The sequence below is a fragment of the Callospermophilus lateralis genome, chromosome 8, assembly GCF_048772815.1.
Source record: "Callospermophilus lateralis isolate mCalLat2 chromosome 8, mCalLat2.hap1, whole genome shotgun sequence".
NCBI classification, from domain to species: Eukaryota; Metazoa; Chordata; class Mammalia; order Rodentia; family Sciuridae; genus Callospermophilus; species Callospermophilus lateralis.
The window spans coordinates 86,343,048-86,364,537 of NC_135312.1; the positions used below are offsets into that span (position 1 = coordinate 86,343,048).

The window sequence follows — 21,490 nt, forward strand, 5'->3', positions numbered from 1 at the left end:
TCAAAATACACTCTGCTGTCATGTAGATTTAAAAAGAACAACAAAAAAGGGGCATTGGCTTTTTCAAAAATTGCGAATTGAATAGCTCTTTCCTCCTTTTTATTGGTGCATTATAATTATATGTAACAGTGGGATTTGTTGTCATTGAGTAGAATTTTAAAGCAACGCACAACATGTGATATAAATTAAATTAAATTTAAATTAAATTAAATCCTCCCTTTGCAAGGCTGGAAAATATCTTTAAAACGTAGCCAGGAGGACACAGGCAGAGATGGGGGCCCAGGAAAAGCTAACCCAGCAGGAGCCCAGGAAACCTTCTTCTCCAAACCAGCCTCAATTGAGAAAGCCTGGTGCTAGACAAGAAGGGCATCTTTGCTCTTCTCCAGGCGCCTGGCGGCCGGCGGCGAAGAAGCAATCCTACTCTGTGCGCATGCTCTTCACAGCGTGGCCAGCCGGGTGAGGCCCAGAGGTTCTAGGACTACTTCCCAGGCCCCGCCCTTTTCTCGAATCAAGGAGAAGCCTGGTGCGAGCTCGCGTGGGTGCATGCGTGGAGCTCCGCCCCCAGCTCCCACCTCGGATTCACGCCCGCCCTTCGCCCCTCCCCAATACCTCAGCCCAGCGCTCTCTTCCCAGGCGCGGCCCTGCGCCGCGCAGTCCCGGGGCCCGAGCAGCAGCGCGTGCGCACGTCGGCTCGCGCCCGCGCCCACGCCGACGCGAGGAGACCCCGCCTTGTCGCCCCGCCTCCGCCGGCCTACCGGCCTGCCCTCCTGCTACCCTCTGGGCGCCGAGAACCCGGCATCCGCGCGCGCTCCGCACCCATGGAGATCCCCGGGAGTCTGTGCAAGAAAGTCAAGCTGAGCAATAACGCGCAGAACTGGGTGAGTGGGCGCAGAGGGCAAGAGGGCCAGGAGCAAATGCCCATCTAGAGACCTTGGGCTGTTCCTTCGGAGCCGCCGCCTCCCTCCGGTCTCCTCTGCATCCTCCCGGGAGCGTGGCGTGGCAGGGCGGGGGGAGGGATGGGGTGGAGTAGGTAGCCAGGTCGCGGCGTCTTGAGGCTGGAGTATTTGGTGGCTTTGAGACGCAGTGTCGCGGCGCAGGTGGAGGTCTCGGGCGGGGTGCTGCGGTCGGTCGGATCTACATCTGTGGGAAGAACGCCCCCTTCTCCAACGCCCAGGCTCCCAGACGGCATCGGGACCGTTCTTTGCAACGGAGCTGGCGACTGCTAAAACCTGGGACCCCGGCGAGCGAGCTGCCTTCTTCCCCTGAGAGGCTTGAGGTCTGCAGAGGAGGCTGAGGCAGGCGCCTTGAGCGCGTTCCTGCGGGTTTTGGCTCAGGTTTGGGTCCAGCTCCATGTCGTTTCAGTTCTGAGTTTCACTGTGAAAGGAGAGTACCCAACAATGTGGCCATTCATGAATCGAGACTGCCCTGAACTGAGCTTCTTTGTGTCTCTGCTTTAAATAGAAATTCTGACAAAAAAACATAGTTTCAGGGCTGAATTCCTGGTGACAGTTAGGTGTGGGAAGACTAATGGTTTTATAACGTTTAGCAACGACTGCCAGTTGGCCTTACTGGTCAGATGCTGTGTCCTCAGAAGTTTGTTTCCTTCCGTAATTATTCTTTGTAAGAAAGAGCTAATACTGTAAGTGCGGGGGATGGGGATGGTCCAACTTTTGGAGTCTGGAAAGAACACTGGTTTTAAATTCGATGGAAATTTTTATTTCACAGATTAACAGAATCATGAGGTTTAAATGCAGTCTTGCAAATCATCACTTGCCCTTGGTGAGTCAAAGGAAAAAAAAAAAAGAAGCTATTTCAGGTGAATGTTCTTTCAAAGTCATTAATTTGCCATATCTGTTGCTATGTTCAAGGGTTCATGTAGGCTTTCTTGGAAAGAACACTAGCTCCTGAACTGGCCTCCAGTCCCAGCTTTGCCATTTACTAGCTTGAGGAAAATTACTCTACTTTGAACCACAGATGAGTTAAGAGTGTAATAGGGTGTCCTTCACAGGATTGTTTGTATGAGCAGAAAAGATAATGGGTTTGAAAATACAGGAAACTATGGCCTTGATATTCAGACTGGGTTTTGCTTCTGTGACTTTGAGATATTTCATGGTTAGGGAAGTAAAGTTGGCTAGATTGGGGTATTTGCAGATAATTTCACTTACACTGCTTGCAACTCATTTATTATCCCATTTGCCAAATTAATGTGTATCCTGTGTACAGATGTGTGCTAGACGTGGAGATGAAAAAGGTGAACTTAGTGTCTTTTTCAAGGTGATGGATATGTATTTATGAAAGACAGTGAATGGCAAGACATGGAGGATTTATTACAATTTAGGGGAGAGATTAGTTAGGCCTGGATGTTTTGGGGAGAGCTCAGATTTCTGAGGCACAGGGGAGCTGTGCTAATAAATGCTTAGAGTAAGAATTACTTGACAGATAAGACTTATGGGGAGTTTTTGTTAGGAAGTGAAGATAAGATTAAATAGGTAGGGTGAGGCTGGGTTATTCAGCTATAAATTTGGCCACAGAGCTAGTACTTGATTCTGTGGGAAATTTTTTTCTTTTTTCTTTTTCTTTTTTTTTTTTTTTTTTTTTTTTTGTTGTGGTGCTGGATATTGGACTCATTGTATCCTAAATGCTAGGCAAGTGCTCTACCACTCAGTTACATCCCCAGCCTCTGTGGCAGATTTTTGGTGGGGCTAGATTTTTAATTTTCTGATCCTTGTTAAGTCTTTTTTTTTTCTTCCCAGTAGAACGTGCACCTCTCACATATATCTACTGATAGATGCAAGTGTGAAGAAGCCACATACCTTTAACAGTCTCATTATAGGATAAAATTGGTGATCCAGGAAGATGGGTCTGCTGAAGACATGTGTACACTGTTAGGACTTGAACATGAAAGACCAGAAATGTTATGGGGAGGGTTAAATGAATTAATAGATTTGAGGCATGTCAGGCACCTGAACACTATTTAAGGTGGTCTTTTTATCGTTCTAGATTGATCCAGTGTGAACAGGTGAAGGAAGGCTGACATTGTGAAGAGAAGAGCAGGTGCATGAACAGCTTGTGAGGAAGAGTAGGGAAAACCTGACTAAATTCAGTGGATGAAAAGGGAGGAAATGTTAAAAGATGGTCCCACAGTTTGGGTCCTAGGAAGTGGAGAGAAATGTTGAAATGTTTTGTGTAAATTAACTCGTTGAATTTTCGCAACATTTTCTGAGGGGAGGAGGTATCATGAGACAGGGATTAAAAGCAAGGACCCTAGAGCTAGCTGACTGAACTTGAATCTGGGCTCAACTGTTTATTCCCATATGAACCTTGAATGATTATTGCAATTAGTATCTAATTGATGAAGAAACTGAGGAGTAGAGATGTAATAGAGCTCAATTTGTGGATCGAGTTTTAAGCATGCTGTATTGAGAGACAGATAGTCTGTAGAGCATGTCAGTCCAATAGAAATATGAGTCATGTAAGTAACTAAAATTTTTATAGAACCCACATTAAAAAGAAACAGGTGAAATAAATTTCAGTAATATTTAGACAAATATCCAAAATTCTATCATTTCAATGTAAATGTTTTTCTATATAAGCTCAATACTATTTGTAGTAAATATAAAATTACTAGTTTTACCTTTGTACTTGCATATTGGGAGATATTTTACACTAACACATGTTTCAATTCATACTGGTGATACTTGAACTCCTCAGGAGGGATGTGTAGACATCACAGTTGTAGAGATTTAGTTAGTAAAATAAAGCTCTGATAGTCAGATTTGGATAGAGAATATAGAGTTGATGTGAGACCAAACACTAAGCTTAGGGTAATTTCTCCTGTGAAGGATCAGGTAAAGGAAGTGAATTCATGGAGAAAATAGGCAGGAGATAGGAAAAAACAGTGTTGTAGCACTGGGAAATGTTTTGTTTAGTTTTACAGAATGATGTCTCCATATATTTATGAGAATAGCAAAGCAAAATCAAAAGTCTCCTTGCTCTTGGAATGTCCTTTCACGGCAGTCTGACAAAATATCAGATGTAATGAATATCATTCTCGACTGGCTTCCAGTAGGACCAGTTTTCATCTGCCTTTAGTGATGTGTTAGTTGGGCTGAGAGAAATTTGGGGTATTTGGTGTCAATTTTCTGAGAGACAATTGGAGAATCAGGTGTCATTCACCCATTTTATGTATGGTCACGTTGAGCTGAGTTCCCTACTTGAACTAGCCTTATGATGGAGTTGTGTCCTACTCCCCTCAGAAGAGTCTGAAATCCAGTATGACTTTCAGAAGCATGTGTAATCTTACTCTGGTTTGTTTTTCCATTAACGCCTGTCCCGCCCCAGTTTTGATAGTGCAGCCCAACTTTCCTTCCATACTTTACACTCAGATGGTTTTATATTACCCTTCCTTCTGCCTGAGATATCCATGACCCTTTATTATCAGCTGAAATCTTGAGAGCCTCGGGTGATTATTACCTAACTGTATGAAATATGTGACCCATGACATTCACTTGCTCATGATCTGAATTGCTTGTGCACTCTCTCTGCTGTTACCATGAATGTGTAATCATATTTCACTACAGGTATTTTACATCTATACTGAGCATCTCTTGCTCTAACAGGAAAGGAATAGGGGCAGGATATAGAGTAACTAAGGTGCTTCTGATATTAAAAATTCTTAGACTTAAGTAAGGGAACAAAACTGCACATGTGGTAGGATTACACTTATCGTTTTGTCACTTAGCATCTGTGTGATATTGGACATGTTCCCTTAAGCCTGCTGTGCTTCAATATCCTCATTGGTGATGTCAGGGATTATACTTTATAGTGTGGCTAATCATGCATACCTCATAGGGCTACAGGGAGGTTTAATAAGTTAATATATTTAAAACCCTATGGTTCCTGGCACATGTGTCACATATTGTTCTTATTTATTAAATCATTAAACATTTAACCCCTGCTTTGTGTGTACCTTTGTTCCACATACTGGGGAGTGCAGTGGTAGAAAGACTTAGAAAAAGGTCCTGCTCTCATGGGTATTGTATTCTGTTGGAGAGAGTTAATGAAACAAATAAGTAAAGATAATTCTTCCTTGTACCAGTTATATCTTTTCCAAACATTTTGTCCCCTTATACTGTTAGATGCCCTTCATAGAAGGCCAACAGCTCTCTCTAGAGTTTGGAGAAGACTAAGATGGTACAAAAATGAAATAAGAATGTGGAGGTGGAACATAAAAAACTTGGCCAATCTTACCCTAAAAGTCTGGGAGGTGATTTTACAAAAATTGCCTGAAGGAAAGAAAAAGCTGAGATTCTACCAAGAATATACTTTTAAAATTGATTAATGCTGTGGTCTGAATACATGTCCCCCAGAGGCAAGTGTGTTCAAGGGCTGGTCACCAGCCTGTGTTACTAATGGGAGGCCATAGAACCTTTGGGATTTGTTTGTCTAGTGGGAGGAGATCAGATTTTGGGGGGTGTGCCCTTTGTTTTAGTCACCTTTTTCATCACTGTGACTAAAAGACCTGACAAGAATAATGTAGAGGAAGTAAATGGCTCATGGTTTCAGAGGTCTCAATCCATAGATGGCCATCTTCATATCTCTTGGCCCAAGGTGAAGCAGAACATCATGGTGGAAGGACATGGTCGGGGAAGACACCTCAAGACATGGTAACAGGAAGCAGAGAGCTCTGCTTACTGTCAGAAAACTATAAACCCCAAAGGTATGCCCCTGGTGACCCACATCCTCCAGCCACACCCTACCTACCTATAGTTACTACCTAGTTAATACATATTAGTGGATCAATATACTAATTAGGTTAAAGCGATCAAATCTTATTGTTTGAATTCTGATCCTTGCATTGTCTCACATGTGAGCTTTCGGGAGATATATCTAAACTGTAACAGTCTTCAAGGGGTTGGAACTGGTCCCTTCTTGTCTCTCTCTGCTTCCCAGCTGCCTTGATGTGATCAGCTTTTTCTACCACAAATCTCTTGCCATGATGTGTACTTCATTATAAGGCCTAAAGGCAAAGGAATCAATTAAACATGTTCTGAATTCTGAAACCATGAGTCAGAAAATGCCTTTCCTCCTTTAAAGTTGATTATCTTGGGCATTTTGTTACAGTAAAAGCAAGGTCACTAATACAATTAGTAGCAAGATGATAGCAAGGTATAGATCTTTGTTGTCCAGTAAGGTAGCTAATAGACACAAGTGACAACTTAAATTTAGTTAAAAAAATGAAACAAAACAATACAGAAAACAATGGGTTCCTTAGTTGCACTAACCATATTTCAAGTGCTGCTTATGTGGTTAATAGTCACAGGAATTGGACAGTGTGGTATAAACTTGTCGGAGACCAGCTCCAACAGGGGGTCTCAGGAGACGAACGGATGGTGAGGAGTCGGCGAAAGAGGGGTGGAGAAACAACACAGACACCAAAGTGCAGGTGTTGATCCCAATCTTTACTTGTGAACTTGATCATATATACTTTTCATTTTGGCAGGCTCACAGTACTTTGTGGTTACAAAACAGGAATCATTATTCAAAGAAACAAAATATTACCTAGCTACAATCAGAATAGAAGAATGTATCTTGGCTTATGCATAAGCAAACATTTGTACTTTTAGTTCGTGTTTTGCTTTGAGCTGTTTCTGCTTAGTTAACTTTTAATAATAGTTACAAATGTCCCAAACTATTGGCCTATACCTTGACTATTCTTTCTTGACTTACTGACTGGAACCGGTGCCATGGTTATGGCAAGTGGTTGACTTGTTATTAGTTTTAATCAAACAAGAGTAAGAGCACAAACCATTGTGCACAGGAACAAGAATAAGTTGCCCAGTACTAAGCACTAATCTGTCTTCTTAACATTAATTTTTCTTCTCTAGATTTTAATTTAATTTCTCAAAAACTTCCTTGACAGGAATACAGGGAGTTTTTCATTAGACATTAACAATTTACACTCCACAGCTGAATCATTGCATTTAGAGCAAACAGATCCATTCTTTAGAAGTAGTTGCATTAATTGGGAAAGTCATGTTTTTTCCTTCATACTTAATGGTCATATGAGAAGTCACAAGTATACTTATTAAAGGAATACAAAAACAAATTAGCCCATTCCCAGAAACATACTGCGCTCCTCCAGAGGATGGACGCCTTGCGCCATCCACCTCAGTAGGGCCTTGCCATTGCCTGAGTCAGGGGAGGGGCGCAGCATAAACTTTTTTTTTTTTAATCATTTCAGACAGCTCTTTCTACTTACCTGTATATTTATGTATTTTTATTCTCTTCCCAGGGCAAGGAATTTCCAAAGACAGTGTTACTTTGGAATCTTGGTTTTGGGCAATTTGTTATGCCTGGTTTTTAGCATTTTACCTAGTAGTGTTATCCTCCCTTTATTGTAGTTGCTTCTTTGGATTTGAAATGCCGGTAAGCTGGCTCTGTTGCATTTAATTTTTTTTTTTTTTTTTTTTTTTTTTGTACTAAGGGTCAAATCCAGTAGTGCTTTACCACTGAGTTACATCCCCTGTCTTTTGTATTTTTTTTTTTTTTTTTTTTTTTGGAGACAGTGTCTTGCTAAGTTGCACAGATTGGCCTTGAAGTTGGCAAACTCCTGTCTCAGTCTCCTGAATTGTTGGAATTACAGGTGTGTGCCAGCATGTCTGGTTTGTTGCATTTAATTTTGGGGAGTGGTTCTCTCCTCAGTAGTTCTCAACCAAGTGAGATTTTTTGCCACCATTAGTGGTGATTGGCAATTCTGGAGACAGTTATGGTTTGGTTTGTCTGTGTAGCTAGATGGTTTTTCTGATATCTCTTTGAGGACATGGGTGCTGCTAAATATCCTGCAGTGCATAAGACAGAGCCTATAACACCAGATGTATTTGGTCCAAAAAGTCATTCATGCTGAAATTGAGAACCCTATTTTACTCTTTTCTTTGAATTGAAAAAGGAATAAAAATTACTTAAATTTGAAATGTAAAAGTCATATTGAAGAGAAAATCTTATATCAACCGTATTTTTATAGTTGATATAGGGTTTTCTTTTACCAGCCTGAAAGTTACCATCTCTTGACCTGAGATGAATCAATTTTCTTTAAGTATGCCAGTATAATAAGACAGGAAAGCTCCTATCCTGATTTTTTTTGGCACTGGAAATTGAACCCTGGGATGCTCTACCACTGAGCTATATCTCCAGCCTTTTTATTTTTTATTTTGGGACAGGATTTCACTAAGTTGCTGAGGCTGGCTTTGAACTCTTGATCCTCCTGCCTCTGCCTCAAGAGTAGCTGGGATTATAGATGTGTGCTGTGGCTCTTGGCTCCTGAATTGTTTTGAAGTCATATTACTAAGTACAGTAGTCCCACAGTGTACATGATGTTTTGGTTCAGGATGCTCAAGACCTTTCTATAGTTATTTGCAAATAACCTAAAGCATATCCTCCCATATAGTTTTAAGTCATTTCTGGATTATGTATTATTACAATGTAGATGTTGTGTTAATAGTTGTTATACTGTAATGCTTGGGGAATATGGAGGAGTAAAACAAATATACATGTTCAATACAGACACATTTTTTTTCTAAATATTTTTGATCCTTGTTTGGTTGAATCTAGAGTTATAGATCTGATGCATAAAAAGGCTTACTATAATTAATTCAAACGAAAAAAATGACTTTTTTTTAGTATTCACATAAGTTGTAAAGAACAAACCAATTTACTATACTTGTTAAAATGACCGGGGGTTCTCTAGGTATAGGGACTGCTGTAATGGAGTTTTTGCAGTAGGGCAGAGAGATTGGGCTCAAATCTAAGTACAACAAGGAAAAATGGAAACATATTTCTTAAATTTAAATATGTATAAAGGAATTAGAAATGGGGAAAATATTTGTGTCTTCAAAATAATGATGTCAGCAACTATAAAAGAAAATAAATAAGGGACTATGAAATAAACAACTGGCTATTTGTAATACAGGCCTGGAAAAGTAGAAATTTATAGTTATAGTTAGGAAGTGGGTAGAAAATAAGTATGAGGAAACATCAGGAGTTGGGGAGGATTCTGGCTAAACAGGATGCTTTCTAGAGGCAGGCAGTGTGATCAGTCTGGCTGAGTTGTTGTGAGATTAGGAATTTGGTCAGATAGAAGGTGGGGGATTCTTGCTGAAATTGGGTTCTGAAGACGTGTCGAAGGGTCAGGCCTAGCTGAAAAAGGCTCAGAGCAGAGTTTGGTTAAGAGAGAATGCTTGTTAGTAGAAGTTATTTCTGTGACTTACCCTTTTCTAAGAACTCAGTTCTTTCACAAGGAAGTGTTAGCTGTGGAATAATAGTGGAAATTCTTGTGACTAGAACTTTAGATGAACACAGCTCTTGCTCAGGCTCTTTAAATTCTTTTCTTTTTTTTTTTTATGCTTGCATCCTGTATTAGTTAGCTTTTTATTGCTGTGACCAAAACACCCAACACGAACAACTTAGAGGAGTAAATGTTTACTCAGACTTATGGTTTCAAAGGTGCAGTCCATTATCAGCTGACTCCATTACCCTTGGCCTGAAGTGAGACAGAGCATCATGGTGGAGGGCTGGTGGACGAGAGCTGTTCCACTTATGGTGGCCATAGGGAAGATGAGCCCTTTCACAATGCACCTCCAGTTACCCATATCTTCCAGCCATACCCCAACTGCCCACTTTTATCATCCATTCAAATTAGGGTGGACTGAGTAGGCCATGACTCATAATCTAATCTTTTTACTTCTGAATATTCATGCATTAACACAACTTTTGGGGCACACCTCATATACAAACCACAGCACATCCTTTTCCTGTGTCTTTGGTTCATGTGTTTAAGTGTATAGTTCATTGGCTTTTAGTGTATCCAGGGTTGTACAGACAACAGCAGTATCTGATTTTAGAACATCTTCTTTCCCCTGAAAGAAATCTTATACTATTGATAGTCATTCTCCATCTTTCCCCTACACTCCTAGTCTGTGACAACCAATAATGTACTTTGTCTCTGTGGATTTTGCTATTGATTATGGATTTTGCCATAAATGGAATTATAGAATACACATATTTTGTGCCTGGTTTCTTTCACTTGGGCTCATGTTTTAAAGGTTCATGTGTGTTATAGCTTGTATCAATACTTCATTCTTTTATATGATCAAATAATATTCTGTTATGAATTTACTACATTTTGTTTATCCATTCATCAGTCAGTGGACATCTGGGTTTTTACTACTCTTTGACTATTATGAATAATAACAGCCATGTTATTATTATGCTTCTATAAACAGCCATGTATAATTTTTTGTGTGTACTCCCTTATGGTTTTAGTAGTTAATTTCACTTTCTGAAGTGGGTGACAGTGTTTTTGGTTGCCCAACTCATTTTTTATGAGGAATGCCTCACCATGTCATGGTGGGAGACACAGTTTGCTACATATGATGATTTCTTTATTTACATGTTTCTAACCAGTCTTCTTCCCTGAAATGTTTTTGTTTGGTTTATTCTCAGTGCTAGGTGGAACCAATTAACAAATAATGAATGAATAGATAGTTCCAGCCTTACATGTCTTACAGAAATATTTAGGGACAGGATTTCCCAGCTGAGGTCATCCAGGGTTGATAGTTTTGATATTATAAAAATCCACTGAATAAATTAAAGACTTTTAATTTTTAAAATAGAATAGTTGGAGAGCCATAATGTGTTTGCAGAGCATGCATGCATGGCTATTGATGGTGATTAGATAAGCATGCTGGTATCTTAATTCTGATTGAGCAGGTCTGGGAGTGGTCCTGAGATTCACTTATTAACAAGCAACCAGGTCACGTCAGTGTTGCTGAACGACATATTTTGTAGTAGTAAGGTTTTTGTAATAGCCTTTTCAAGTTGTTTTCTGAACCTCCAGGAATGTATGTTCTTCACTTTTGCTATTTGTATTTGATTTGTTAGTATCCAAAAGATTAAATTCAATGTTCAGGAACTCTGAACTGATGGTTTCATATGGTACTCTATAATCTCCACTTTATCCAAGTTACCATTGCTTCATTTTTTCCTACATTGTGTTTTAGTATGTAAACGTGCATGTTACCATTTCAGGGATTTCTCCCTGGAGGAATATGCTGTTTAGCAGTCAGTTTAAGGTGAGTGGTGGGATGGGTGAAAGGTGTCTGAAAGTCCAGAATAAAGATCTCTATTTGGTGTATGCTTTGTGCCTTTACAAATTTCACTAAAAAATTCACAGTTTTTTTATAGAATCATAATAAACTCACAAAATGGAAGTTCTCTGGGTGGCATCACAGGAGCGTTAATTTGCCCTAGAAGGAAGTGGATAAATTAACAAAGCAGCTCATGTGGATGGAAATGAAGGGGAGTCAGAAAAGGACCAAGGGCTTCTGTGGGTGGTGAGGACAAAAGTTTATAGGATGTTTAGAAAATGATGACCTTCTGGTCATGTGACGTTAGCCTAGTGATGGAATTGATTCTCAAATGTACAGTATCAAATGAGTTGTCCCATTTCTGCTAGACTGAAGGTTTCCTAATGTCAGTTATCATTTCATTTGCAGGTCATACAGAACAAACCATACTTTTAACAGATGCCTCATATCTAACTTTTGCTGTATATTGACTAGGATCAAGAAAGGAAGTTGGGCATTGTGTAAAATACCAACAATTGTGACTGATAGTCCTTGACCTACCCTTTCAGAGAAGTAAAAATGTATATGCACAAAAAGATACTTGAAAGTATATTAAATGGTCCATGAATAACAAACAAATGATGTGGGCAGTAATGTGAAGGGAAGCATACTTGGACTAAGCTATAAATATGTTTCTATGAAACACGCAAGACTGTTAGGTAAGAAACAATAAGCCTGATTTCTCTCCTGTAGATGGAAACCAGGCTGTTGAATTGGGATCAGAAATTTAGAGTTGGAAGGAAATGACTCAGTCTTGACCCTTAATAAATTAGTAACATCATATTTCTTCAGTAGAATTATAGGAAGAGTTTAGCTGGAGTGGGTGCAGATGGAAAAAAAAAAGGGGGAACTAAAAGAAGATTGCATGGAAAAACTGTTCTTTAGATTCCTAAAATTCAGACATAAGCCTATATACTACCATGTAATTTTAGTAGTTTAAAAAAGTATACTTTGTCCTAATCCTCAAAATCTGGGAGATAGGAGAATGTGTCAAACTTTTATTTTTTAAAGTGTTTTATTTTTAATGGACATACATATTCTTATTTGTGGGGTTCAGTGTGATAATATAATATATGTATACAAATATTATCATTTCTTTGTGTTGGGAACCTTAAAACTCTTCCCCTCTAGTTATTTTGAAATGTGTAATTCATTGTTGTAGACTGTAATTATCCTCCTGTGCTATAGAACGTTAGTACTACTTGCTTCTATCCCTAAACTCTAGTTTGGTGGTCATTTTCTACCCTGTCTTTTTCTTTTCTTCTTCCTGTCCTCTAGTGACCTCTATTCCATTTCTATGTGATTAGCTTGTTTTTAGCTTCCACAAATGAGTGAGAACATGTAGTATTTGTCTGTTTCTGGCTTATTTCATTTAATATAATGTCCTCCAGTTTCATCCATGTAGCTGTAAATGATAGACTTGCATCCTTTTATGGTTGAATAATGTTTCATCATGTATGGAGATTAAATTGACTAGATTGCTCTGGGTAGTAAGGACCTTTAACACTATTAATTCTTCTAATCCATGAATAAGGAGTGCCTTTGCATTTTTGAAATTTTTTTCTATGATTTTTTTAATCATAATCTTTATAGTTTTCATTGTAGGCCTCTTTTACTTCTTTTAAGTGCATTTTATATTTTGGCGGATATTATGAATGGGATTAAAAATGTTTTTTTTCTGCCAATTATTGGCATATAAAAATGCACCTTTTTATTATAACTTTGTTTTCGTATGTTGCCTATGTATCCTGCATCTTTGCTGAATTCAAATAACAGTTCCAGCAATTTTTTTTTGGTGGAGGCTTCAGGGTTTTCTTCATATAGGATCATGTCACCTGCAAATAGGAGTAATTTGACTTCTTCCTCTCTAGTTTGGATGCTCTTTCTTTCTTTTTCTTGCCTAATTGCTCTGGCTAAAATTTCTAGTACTATTATGTTGGAATGGTAAAAATGGACATCATGTTTTAGATCTTAGAGGAAAGAAACACTTTCAGGCTTTTTCCCATTTAGCATGATGTTGGCTGTGGGTTTGTCTCATGTAACTTTTATTATGTTGAGGTATGTTCTTTCTGTTCCTAATTTTTGGAGGATTTTTATCATGAAAAGATCTTGAATTTTATTGAATGCTTTTTCTGCATCTTTGAGATGATTATATGGTGTTTGCCCTTCAGTCTGTTGATGTGATGGATTATGTTTGTTGATTTCCATGTTTTGAACTATTCTGCATTCCTGGGATAGATCCTATTTGATCATGGTATATAATCTTTTTGATGGACTGTTGGATTTGATTTGCTACTATTTGTTGAGAATTTTTGCATCTTTATTAGGAATATTGGTATGTAATTTTCTTTTGTTGTTGTGCCTTTGTGTGGTTTTGGTATCCACTAGGCTCATAGAATGAATTTGGGCTATTCCCTCCTTTTCAGTTTTCTGGATTAGGTTTTTTTTTTTTTTCCTTTTTTGGATTGGGTTGTGAAGAATTGGTATTAGCTCTTTTTCAGGTGCTTTATAGAATTTAGGAGTGAAGCCATCAGATCCTTGGGGTTTTCTTTGGAGTACTTTTTATTATTGATTCAATTTCATAACTTCTTGTTGGTCTGTTTAGTTTTTCTGTGTCTTTGTGTTTTAATTTTGGTAGGTTATATGTGTCCAGAACATACTCATGTCTTCTAGATTTTCCTATTTGTTTGCATGTAGTTGTTTATACTGGTCCCTGTTGGCCCTTTATGCTTCTGTGGTGTTCCTTTTCATCTCTTTATTTTTATTGTTTTCTTCTTCATTTTTTTTTCTTTTTGGTTAGCTTGGTTAATATTTGTTGATATTGTTTAGTTTTTTTAAAAAATCTACTTTTCATTTACTTTTTTTTTTCTTTTTTAGTCTATTTTGTTTATTTTTATCCTGATCTTTTTTTTTTTTTTTTTTCCATCTACTAATTTTGTGCTTGATTTGTTCTTGCTTTCTACTGCATTTTTTGTTTGGAATCTGTTTTTTTGATGTAGCCACTTAGTACTATAAGCTTCCCCCTTAATTCTGCTTTTTGCTGTATCCCATCTGAAATGTTGTATTTCCATTTTCATTTATTTCAGGAAAATTTTTAAATTTCCCTTTAGTTTTCTTCATTGCTCCATTGGTTATGTAGGAACATGTTATTTAGTTTCCATGTATTTGTACAACTTTTGAAGTTTCTCTGTTCTGGTTTTATTCCATTGCAGTCAAGAAGGTATATAATTTTGATTATTTTTCTGTGTGTGTGTGTGTTTTTTTAATTTGTTGATACTTGTTTTGAATCCTAACACAGTCTATACTGGAGAATGTTCATGTGATGAGAATGTGCATGTGAATTCAGTAGCCCTTGGATGGTATGTTCTATAAATGTCCATTAGAGTTTTTTTGTTTTGAGATTTTTTTTTTTAAACGGTGGATGGACCTTTATTATTAATTTATTTATATGTGGTGCTGAGAATTGAACTTGGTGCTCCACCTATGTGAAGCAAGTGCTTTACCACTGAGCCACAACTCCAGCCCCCATTAGGTTTTTTTGATCTGCAATATGCTCCTGTGTTTCTTTGCCGATTTTTTTTTGATTAGATGATCATACTACTGATGAAAGTGGAGTATTGAAGTCTCCAGCTATTAATTAGTATTGTATTGGAGTCTGTCTCTATTAAGATCGAATACTGCTTGCTTTATTGCTATATATTCTCATTGAATTGATAACTTTATCATAATATAAATGCTTTATTTGTTTTTTTTTTTGCCATTTTACAAAGTCTATTTTATCTGTTATTAATACAGCTACTTCTGTTAGCATTTGATTTCTATTTGGAATATTTTTTTTTCCAGTCCTTTGTTTTTACTTAAGGTCTTGTCTCATGAATTGAGTTTTCTGTAGGTAGCATATTTTTGGGTCTTCCTTTTGTAATCATTTAGGCACGCTATCATTGTGTTAGGAGATTGAATCTGTTTACATTCAAGTTTATGTTGATAAGTAAGGATTTCTTCCTGTCATTTTGTTAAATTTTTCTATAATTGGGTATATTCTTTGGTTCTTTCTCTTATTTATTTTTTGTGATTTGGTGGTTTTCTGCAGTTATAAAGTTTGATTTTTTTTCTCTTTCCTCTCTACTTTACCAGTGAATTTGATTCTTTCACGTTTTCATGATGGTATTTGCTGCTTCCTGATGTGGGACTTGTGGGACTTGAACCATTTCTCACAGGACTGCTTTAGTGGTGATGAATTCCCTCAATGTTTGTTTGTTTGGGGAAGTCTTGTTTTACCTTAGTTTCAAAGGATAACTTTGTTGAGTATAATATTCTTGGTTGGTAGTTTTTTTTTTCTTCATTTCAGAGCTTTGAATGTGTTATCCATTTCCTCCTAGCTTGTAAGGATTCTGCTGAGAAATCTGCTGTTAGTGTAATGGGGGTACCCTAAATGTGACTTTGCTTCTCCCTTGATATTTTGTTTTATATTTTTTATTTTTAGTTGTTTATAGACCTTTATTTTATTCATTTTTTAATGTATGGTTCTGAGAATCGAACCCAGTGACTCACACATGTGAGGCAAGTGCTCTACCACTGAGCCACAGTCCCAGCCTTTCCCTTGATATTTTTAGGATTCTCTTTTTGTCAAATTATTTTGACAATTTGATATAATATGTCATGGAGGTTCATTTTGGCCAAATCTGTTAGGGGTTCATTGAGCCTCCTGGTCCTAAATGTCCATTTCTTTCCCAATTTTGGGGATATTTTCAGCTGTTACTTTATTCAGTAGGTTTTCTATGCCTTTTTCTTTCTTTTCATTTTTGAATATCCATAATGCCAATATTTGTTTGCTTTATGGTATTCCGTAAGTCTTATAGGCTTTCTTCACTCTTTATTTTTTTCTTTTATTTAGTCTTACTTAATTGCTTCAAAATACCCATCTTCAAGTTCAAATTTATTTTTTCTGCTTAGTCTAGTCTATTGTTGAAGCTCTCAATTGTATTTTTTATTTCTTTGAATTATTCAAACCCAAGATTGTTTCTTTTTTCTATATCTGTTGAATTTCTTATTCAGATCATGTATTGTTTTCTTTATTTGTTTGATTTTCTATTTGTATTCTCTTGTATTTCACTGAGTTTAACTAGGATCATTAGTTTGAATTCCTTTTTTAGGCATTTTGTAGATTTTCTTTACTTTAAAATCTTCTTCTGGGATCATTGTGTTCTTTGGGGTGTATTTCATGCTTCCTTGATTTTTCATGATTTTTGTGTCAATACATTGATGCCTGTGCTTCTGGTACAGTAATCTTCTGATCTTATGGATTATCTTTTACATGGAAAGATTTTCTTGTGGATAAGTTATACATAGGATGTCAGTGAGATCGGGTGCTTTGGCTTTGGTTCTGAGTGGGCCCAGAGATATGATCTTCATATGAATTCTTCAACTCTGATCTACCTTAGCAGTGAAGGTATCTCAGTTGTTTAGACTTCAGGTGTTTGTGGAGGTAGTATTGTGACTTTGCAGTGCATGGGAGGTGGTCCAGTATATGACTTCAAGACTAAGGTAGTTAAGTGCTGAAGGCTGATTGCATTTGTGCCTGATACTGATAGTAGCATTGCTGGGCATATGGACCATAGTGGTCATGTCTTCAGGCCTTGCAGGTTTGGATGCTACTGGCCCTGGAAACCTCCAGCAATGAGAATTATGGGGCTAGGGATATGGGCAATGGGATGTGTTTCTTCAAATCCTGCAGCTGTTGGCAGCTGTGGGAGACTGGAAGTATTGGGGGCATAGGCCCCAGGTCTTTGGTTTTTCAGGTGTTGGGTGTAGTAGTCATTGCTGTGGCAGACCACCTGTTCCCTGCAGGGCATTGTGTGGGCTTGAGTGCTGGGGCCAAAATGCACAACTGAGTCTAGTTGGGTTCATGAGGTTGTAGCCTTTTGTGCAGATATGGTGGAGTGGGTTTATCCAAGGGATAGAGGCTTCTGTCCCCTAGGGAAGGTGGATTCTTAACTCTTGAGACTGTTTTCAAGATGGCACTGGGCTATAGTAGCTCTGGGGGTTCGAAGGGAGAGATAATTCTTTTCCAAAGCAAAGTTAACATATGGACTTCATGCAGCTTCCTAGCTGGACTCCAAGCTTCTGGTGACTGCGGAACTTCTGGGGTCTGCTGGGACTCTTCCATTCACCTTTTCCCCTGCTGTGCTGCGACCACCCTCTAAGGATTCTAATGCCTTATGCTTTGTTCTGTTTGTATATTACCATCTAGGTCTTTGTGTCTCATAGGGTTCCCATCTCTCCCTTGTTGAGGTCCAGTGCTCTCCTTTAGCTACTTCATCTTGAAATGCAGCTATTTATTTGTTAATTGTTTTGGTTTTTCTTTGTGGATGAAGTGAGTGCTGGGCACCTCTATTTGGTCATCTTAGAGTCCTCCAAATTCAGGTTCATTTAAAAATTTTTGGTACTGGGGATTGAACTCAGAGACACTTTACCACTGAGCCACATCCCCAGCCCTTTTTATTTGAGTAGTTTAAATTGCTGAGGATGACCTTGAACTTGTGATCCTACTGCTTCAGCCTCCTGTTTTGCTGGGATTACAGGCATGTGCACTATACTCAGTTGAAGGTTCATTTTAAATGTGTAAAATACTGAATATATATAAACAAAACCTGCCTTATGCCCAGACTTCGTTGCCACTATTATATTTTTGAATGTAATAGGCATGAAACTCTTAGGGTGCATTCTTTTTTTTTTTTAATTGATTTTATTTTTTAAATACATGACAGCAGAATGCATCACAATTCTTATTACACATATAGAACACCATTTTTCATATCTCTGTTTTCATATAAAGTATGTCCACACCAATTCATGTCTTCATACATGTACTTTGGATAATGATGTCCATCACATAGGGTGCATTCTTTTTAGTGATTAAACCAGAGTTTCCATTTATCTGGTATTTTCTCTCATCCACAGCCTCAATAGTTTATAGCTTGTCAGGTAATTTTTACACATTCTAGCTCAATTTAATAAAAAAGGCGCCAGATATTTTATAAAACCAAAACAAATTAAAATTCATTAGATACAGGTTTTTTCTTGCCCAAGAGCAAAGTAACTTGGAAACATACCAGCACGAAAGGAGTAACCAAACTGGTTCTGCAGGTGTCCACAGCATAACTTGTGTGGCGCTGTCCTCATCACCCTTCCAGCAGAGTCACAGCTCCCTTCTCCTCAGCCAGCTTGGCTGGGTGCTAAAGCTAGAGAGGTGCTGTTGCTTGCCAAGAGATGCAGATGTCTGTGTCTGAAACCCATGTTTTTGTTTAAATTCATGGAAATGCAGAGCTGGTAAGTTTTGTTTCCTTAGTTTATTTAAATGGGTCCATTTTCCCACATGACAATTTTTTCATCAGTAGCTAATAAACAAACAAAGTGTAATTTTTTTGGAAATATATCTGTTTAATGAGATGATTAGTGGAGGAAATAAAGGTATAGATTTTGTGATGAGCCTATTAAAAATTTGTCAAATTGTCCCTTTGACCCTAGAGAATTTTCCACTCCATGATAATAAACCCTGTTATTCAGATGACCAGGAGATGTTTCTCTCCTGTACAAGATTGTGAAGGGGAAAGTGGGAAAATGTTTTAGTTAATTTTTTCATCCCTGTGACCAAAAGGCCTGACAAGAACAATTTTAGAGAAGGAAAAGTTTATTTGGGCTCCTGATGTCCATGGTCTCAGCCCATAGATAGCCAACCAATTCCATTGCTTAAGATGAGGTAGGACATCATGGAGGAAGAGTGTGGAGTAGGAAAGCAGCTCAGAACATGGCCATCAGGAAGCAGAGAGACTTTGCTGGCCAGGGACAAAATATAAACCCCAACGCACACCTCCAGTGCCAGTGACCCACCTTCTTCAGCCACACCCTACTTGCCTACACTCACCACCTAATTAATCCATCAAGTGAAGTAATGCCCTGATTAGGTTAAGGTTCTCATAACCTAATCATTTCACCTCTATACTTTCTTCATTATTTTACACATGCTCTTTTGAGGGACACCGCGTATCAAAACCATAACAGAAAACAAATCCTTAACCTGAGGCACCTTCACAGGTAGACTAGTTTTAGTAAATAATATGTGTGGAAGTTTAAGATATAGATGGAAATTAATTCCTTTAAGAAAAATATCTGATTTTTGGAGTTTCCAGAGCTTATCCCCTCACAGAAATGTGAACGGAGCAACTATCCTCACACAAAGATTCCTTCACAAAAGCTAAGGAAACCAGGTGAGATATTATAGTACCTTGTTGTGGCACAGAAGTAAGAAAAGATGCATGTGAAAAAGTGCATGTAAAGGGTAGGAGGGACAGTTTTTACATTACCCAGATTACCCTTTCCCCAGGCCCTGGGCAGCACAGCTTGGAGAGAGTTACCTTCTACTTGGGACAAGGAGAGGGAATTGAGTATCACACTTTGCCTCAGACTCTTACAATGTACCCATTCCAGTGAAACCCAGGACTGGGAAGATTGGTATTGCTTCAGACTCCAGGTTAGTACTTTCAGATAACCTCCAAGCCTTCCCTTGTGCCAGGCAGCATCCTGCAGCCCAAAGTTCAGACAAACCATATTGCCAGACTGACTATAGCAGCTTTAGGCCACCCAACATTGGCCACAGCAGTCTGGTGTCTGGACCACTCCCTAGTACCAAGCTGGCTACTGTAGTTCTAGCCATTAGGCTGGTACCTAGAAGTATACACTGTAGGTTCATGAAGCTCCAGAACCTACCAAGGTTTCAGACAAGCCAGGCTTCAGGTTGGCCCCGCTCTCTAGGTGTGTTCTTTGCAGCCTCAAACTCCAACAGACTCAGTATCCTGCTTACTGCAGCAGATCCTGATGCCAGTCATCTGCTGTGGAAGGAGGCTTCAAGCCAATCCCTGTCTTTCTAAGCACCAGGTCCATCTTAGCACCTGGTCAGCCCTTGCTGGCTGAAGCTCAGCGAGTATCCTGGTGCCAGGTCAATTCCTTAGACCTAGGCTCTGACAGGCCCCTGTGTATTCAGGCTCCAGGCCTAAACCTGTGGATCCACGTTCCAAACTCTCTCCACACAGCAAACCTACCCATGGCCAACACCAAATTACTTGCCCAGAATCTCTGAACAGACTAATGGGTGAAGGATTTTCCCAGAAAAGTTATCATGCAAAGAATGAAACAAATCCTTACACTTCATGTGCAGACATCAATGTGAGGCAAGGAGAAATTTATAACACTGAGACATAACACCACCAAAAGAACACAGTACTGTCTTAGTAGCTGATACAAAAAAATGAACATATATCAACTACCCAAAGAAGAATTAAAAATTATGTTTTAAGAAAACAATTCAAGAAAATAGATAAACAGTTAAATAAAACAAGAAAAACAGTAAATAATAGAAATTTCAGGAAGTGATTGAGGTTTTTTTAAAAAATCAAATTCTGGAGTTGAAAAATGTAATGTGGGAAATGCAATATGTAATGAAAAAAGAGTAATTGATCAAGCAGAACTCGAAGACGGGTTATTTGAAAACATAAAAAAGAGTGGGAAATAAAGAGAAATGAAAAGGAATGGCGATTTCTCAAGCCAGACTCTTAGGCTAGGAGGTCATATAATAACATATACCAAACTCTGCAAGAAAATGGATTCCAAGCAAGAATACTATACCCAGCAAAATTATGCTTCAGATTTGAAGATGAAATAAAAACCTTCTTTTAACAAAAGTTAAAAGAATTCACAGCTAGAAAACCTGCACTACAGAACATTCTCAGCAAAATATTCCATGAAGAAGAAATGAAAAATAAATATGAAAAACAGCAAAGGAAGGAACTACACTAAAGGAATAGTCAATCAAAGGAGAAACTAATTCAAATTAAAAATCAGAAATAAACCAGAATGACTGGGAATACAAGTGATATCTCAATAATAATGTTGAAAAGCAATGTCTTAAGCTCATCAATCAAAAGACATAGACTGAAGGAGGTCTGGTGCGGTGCAGCACTGGCTGCACAGACGGAAGGCTGTTCGGCGCGACATGGGCGGCAAAGAGGCTTTGCTTGTGAGTCACCAGACCGTGCTCTGAACACAGCACAAGGTAACACCAGCACCCCCACCACACCAAACACCCTGGGTGGGAAACAGACGGAATCCATCTTGGAAAACCTTACTCACTATCTATCAGTGGGCGTGGCTACCATCGAGGTTCTGCGGCTGATCAGAGAGATTTTGAAACTATACAAGAGTAATATATATATAGGAGAAAAACATTAACACAACAGTCACACTTAGCTGGA

At 38.5% G+C, this 21,490-nt stretch overlaps 1 protein-coding gene across 1 annotated transcript in view; it reads left to right on the forward strand.

Moving 5' to 3' along the window:
• The first annotated feature begins 623 nt into the window (after window positions 1-623).
• Papss1 (3'-phosphoadenosine 5'-phosphosulfate synthase 1) overlaps window positions 624-21,490 on the forward strand; it is a 121,237-nt gene continuing 100,370 nt past the window's right edge. The window contains exon 1 of the mRNA XM_076864096.2: window positions 624-878. Within this exon, the coding sequence (XP_076720211.2) occupies window positions 819-878 (60 nt within the window). The 5' untranslated portion in view covers window positions 624-818. The remainder of the gene's footprint in view (window positions 879-21,490) is intronic.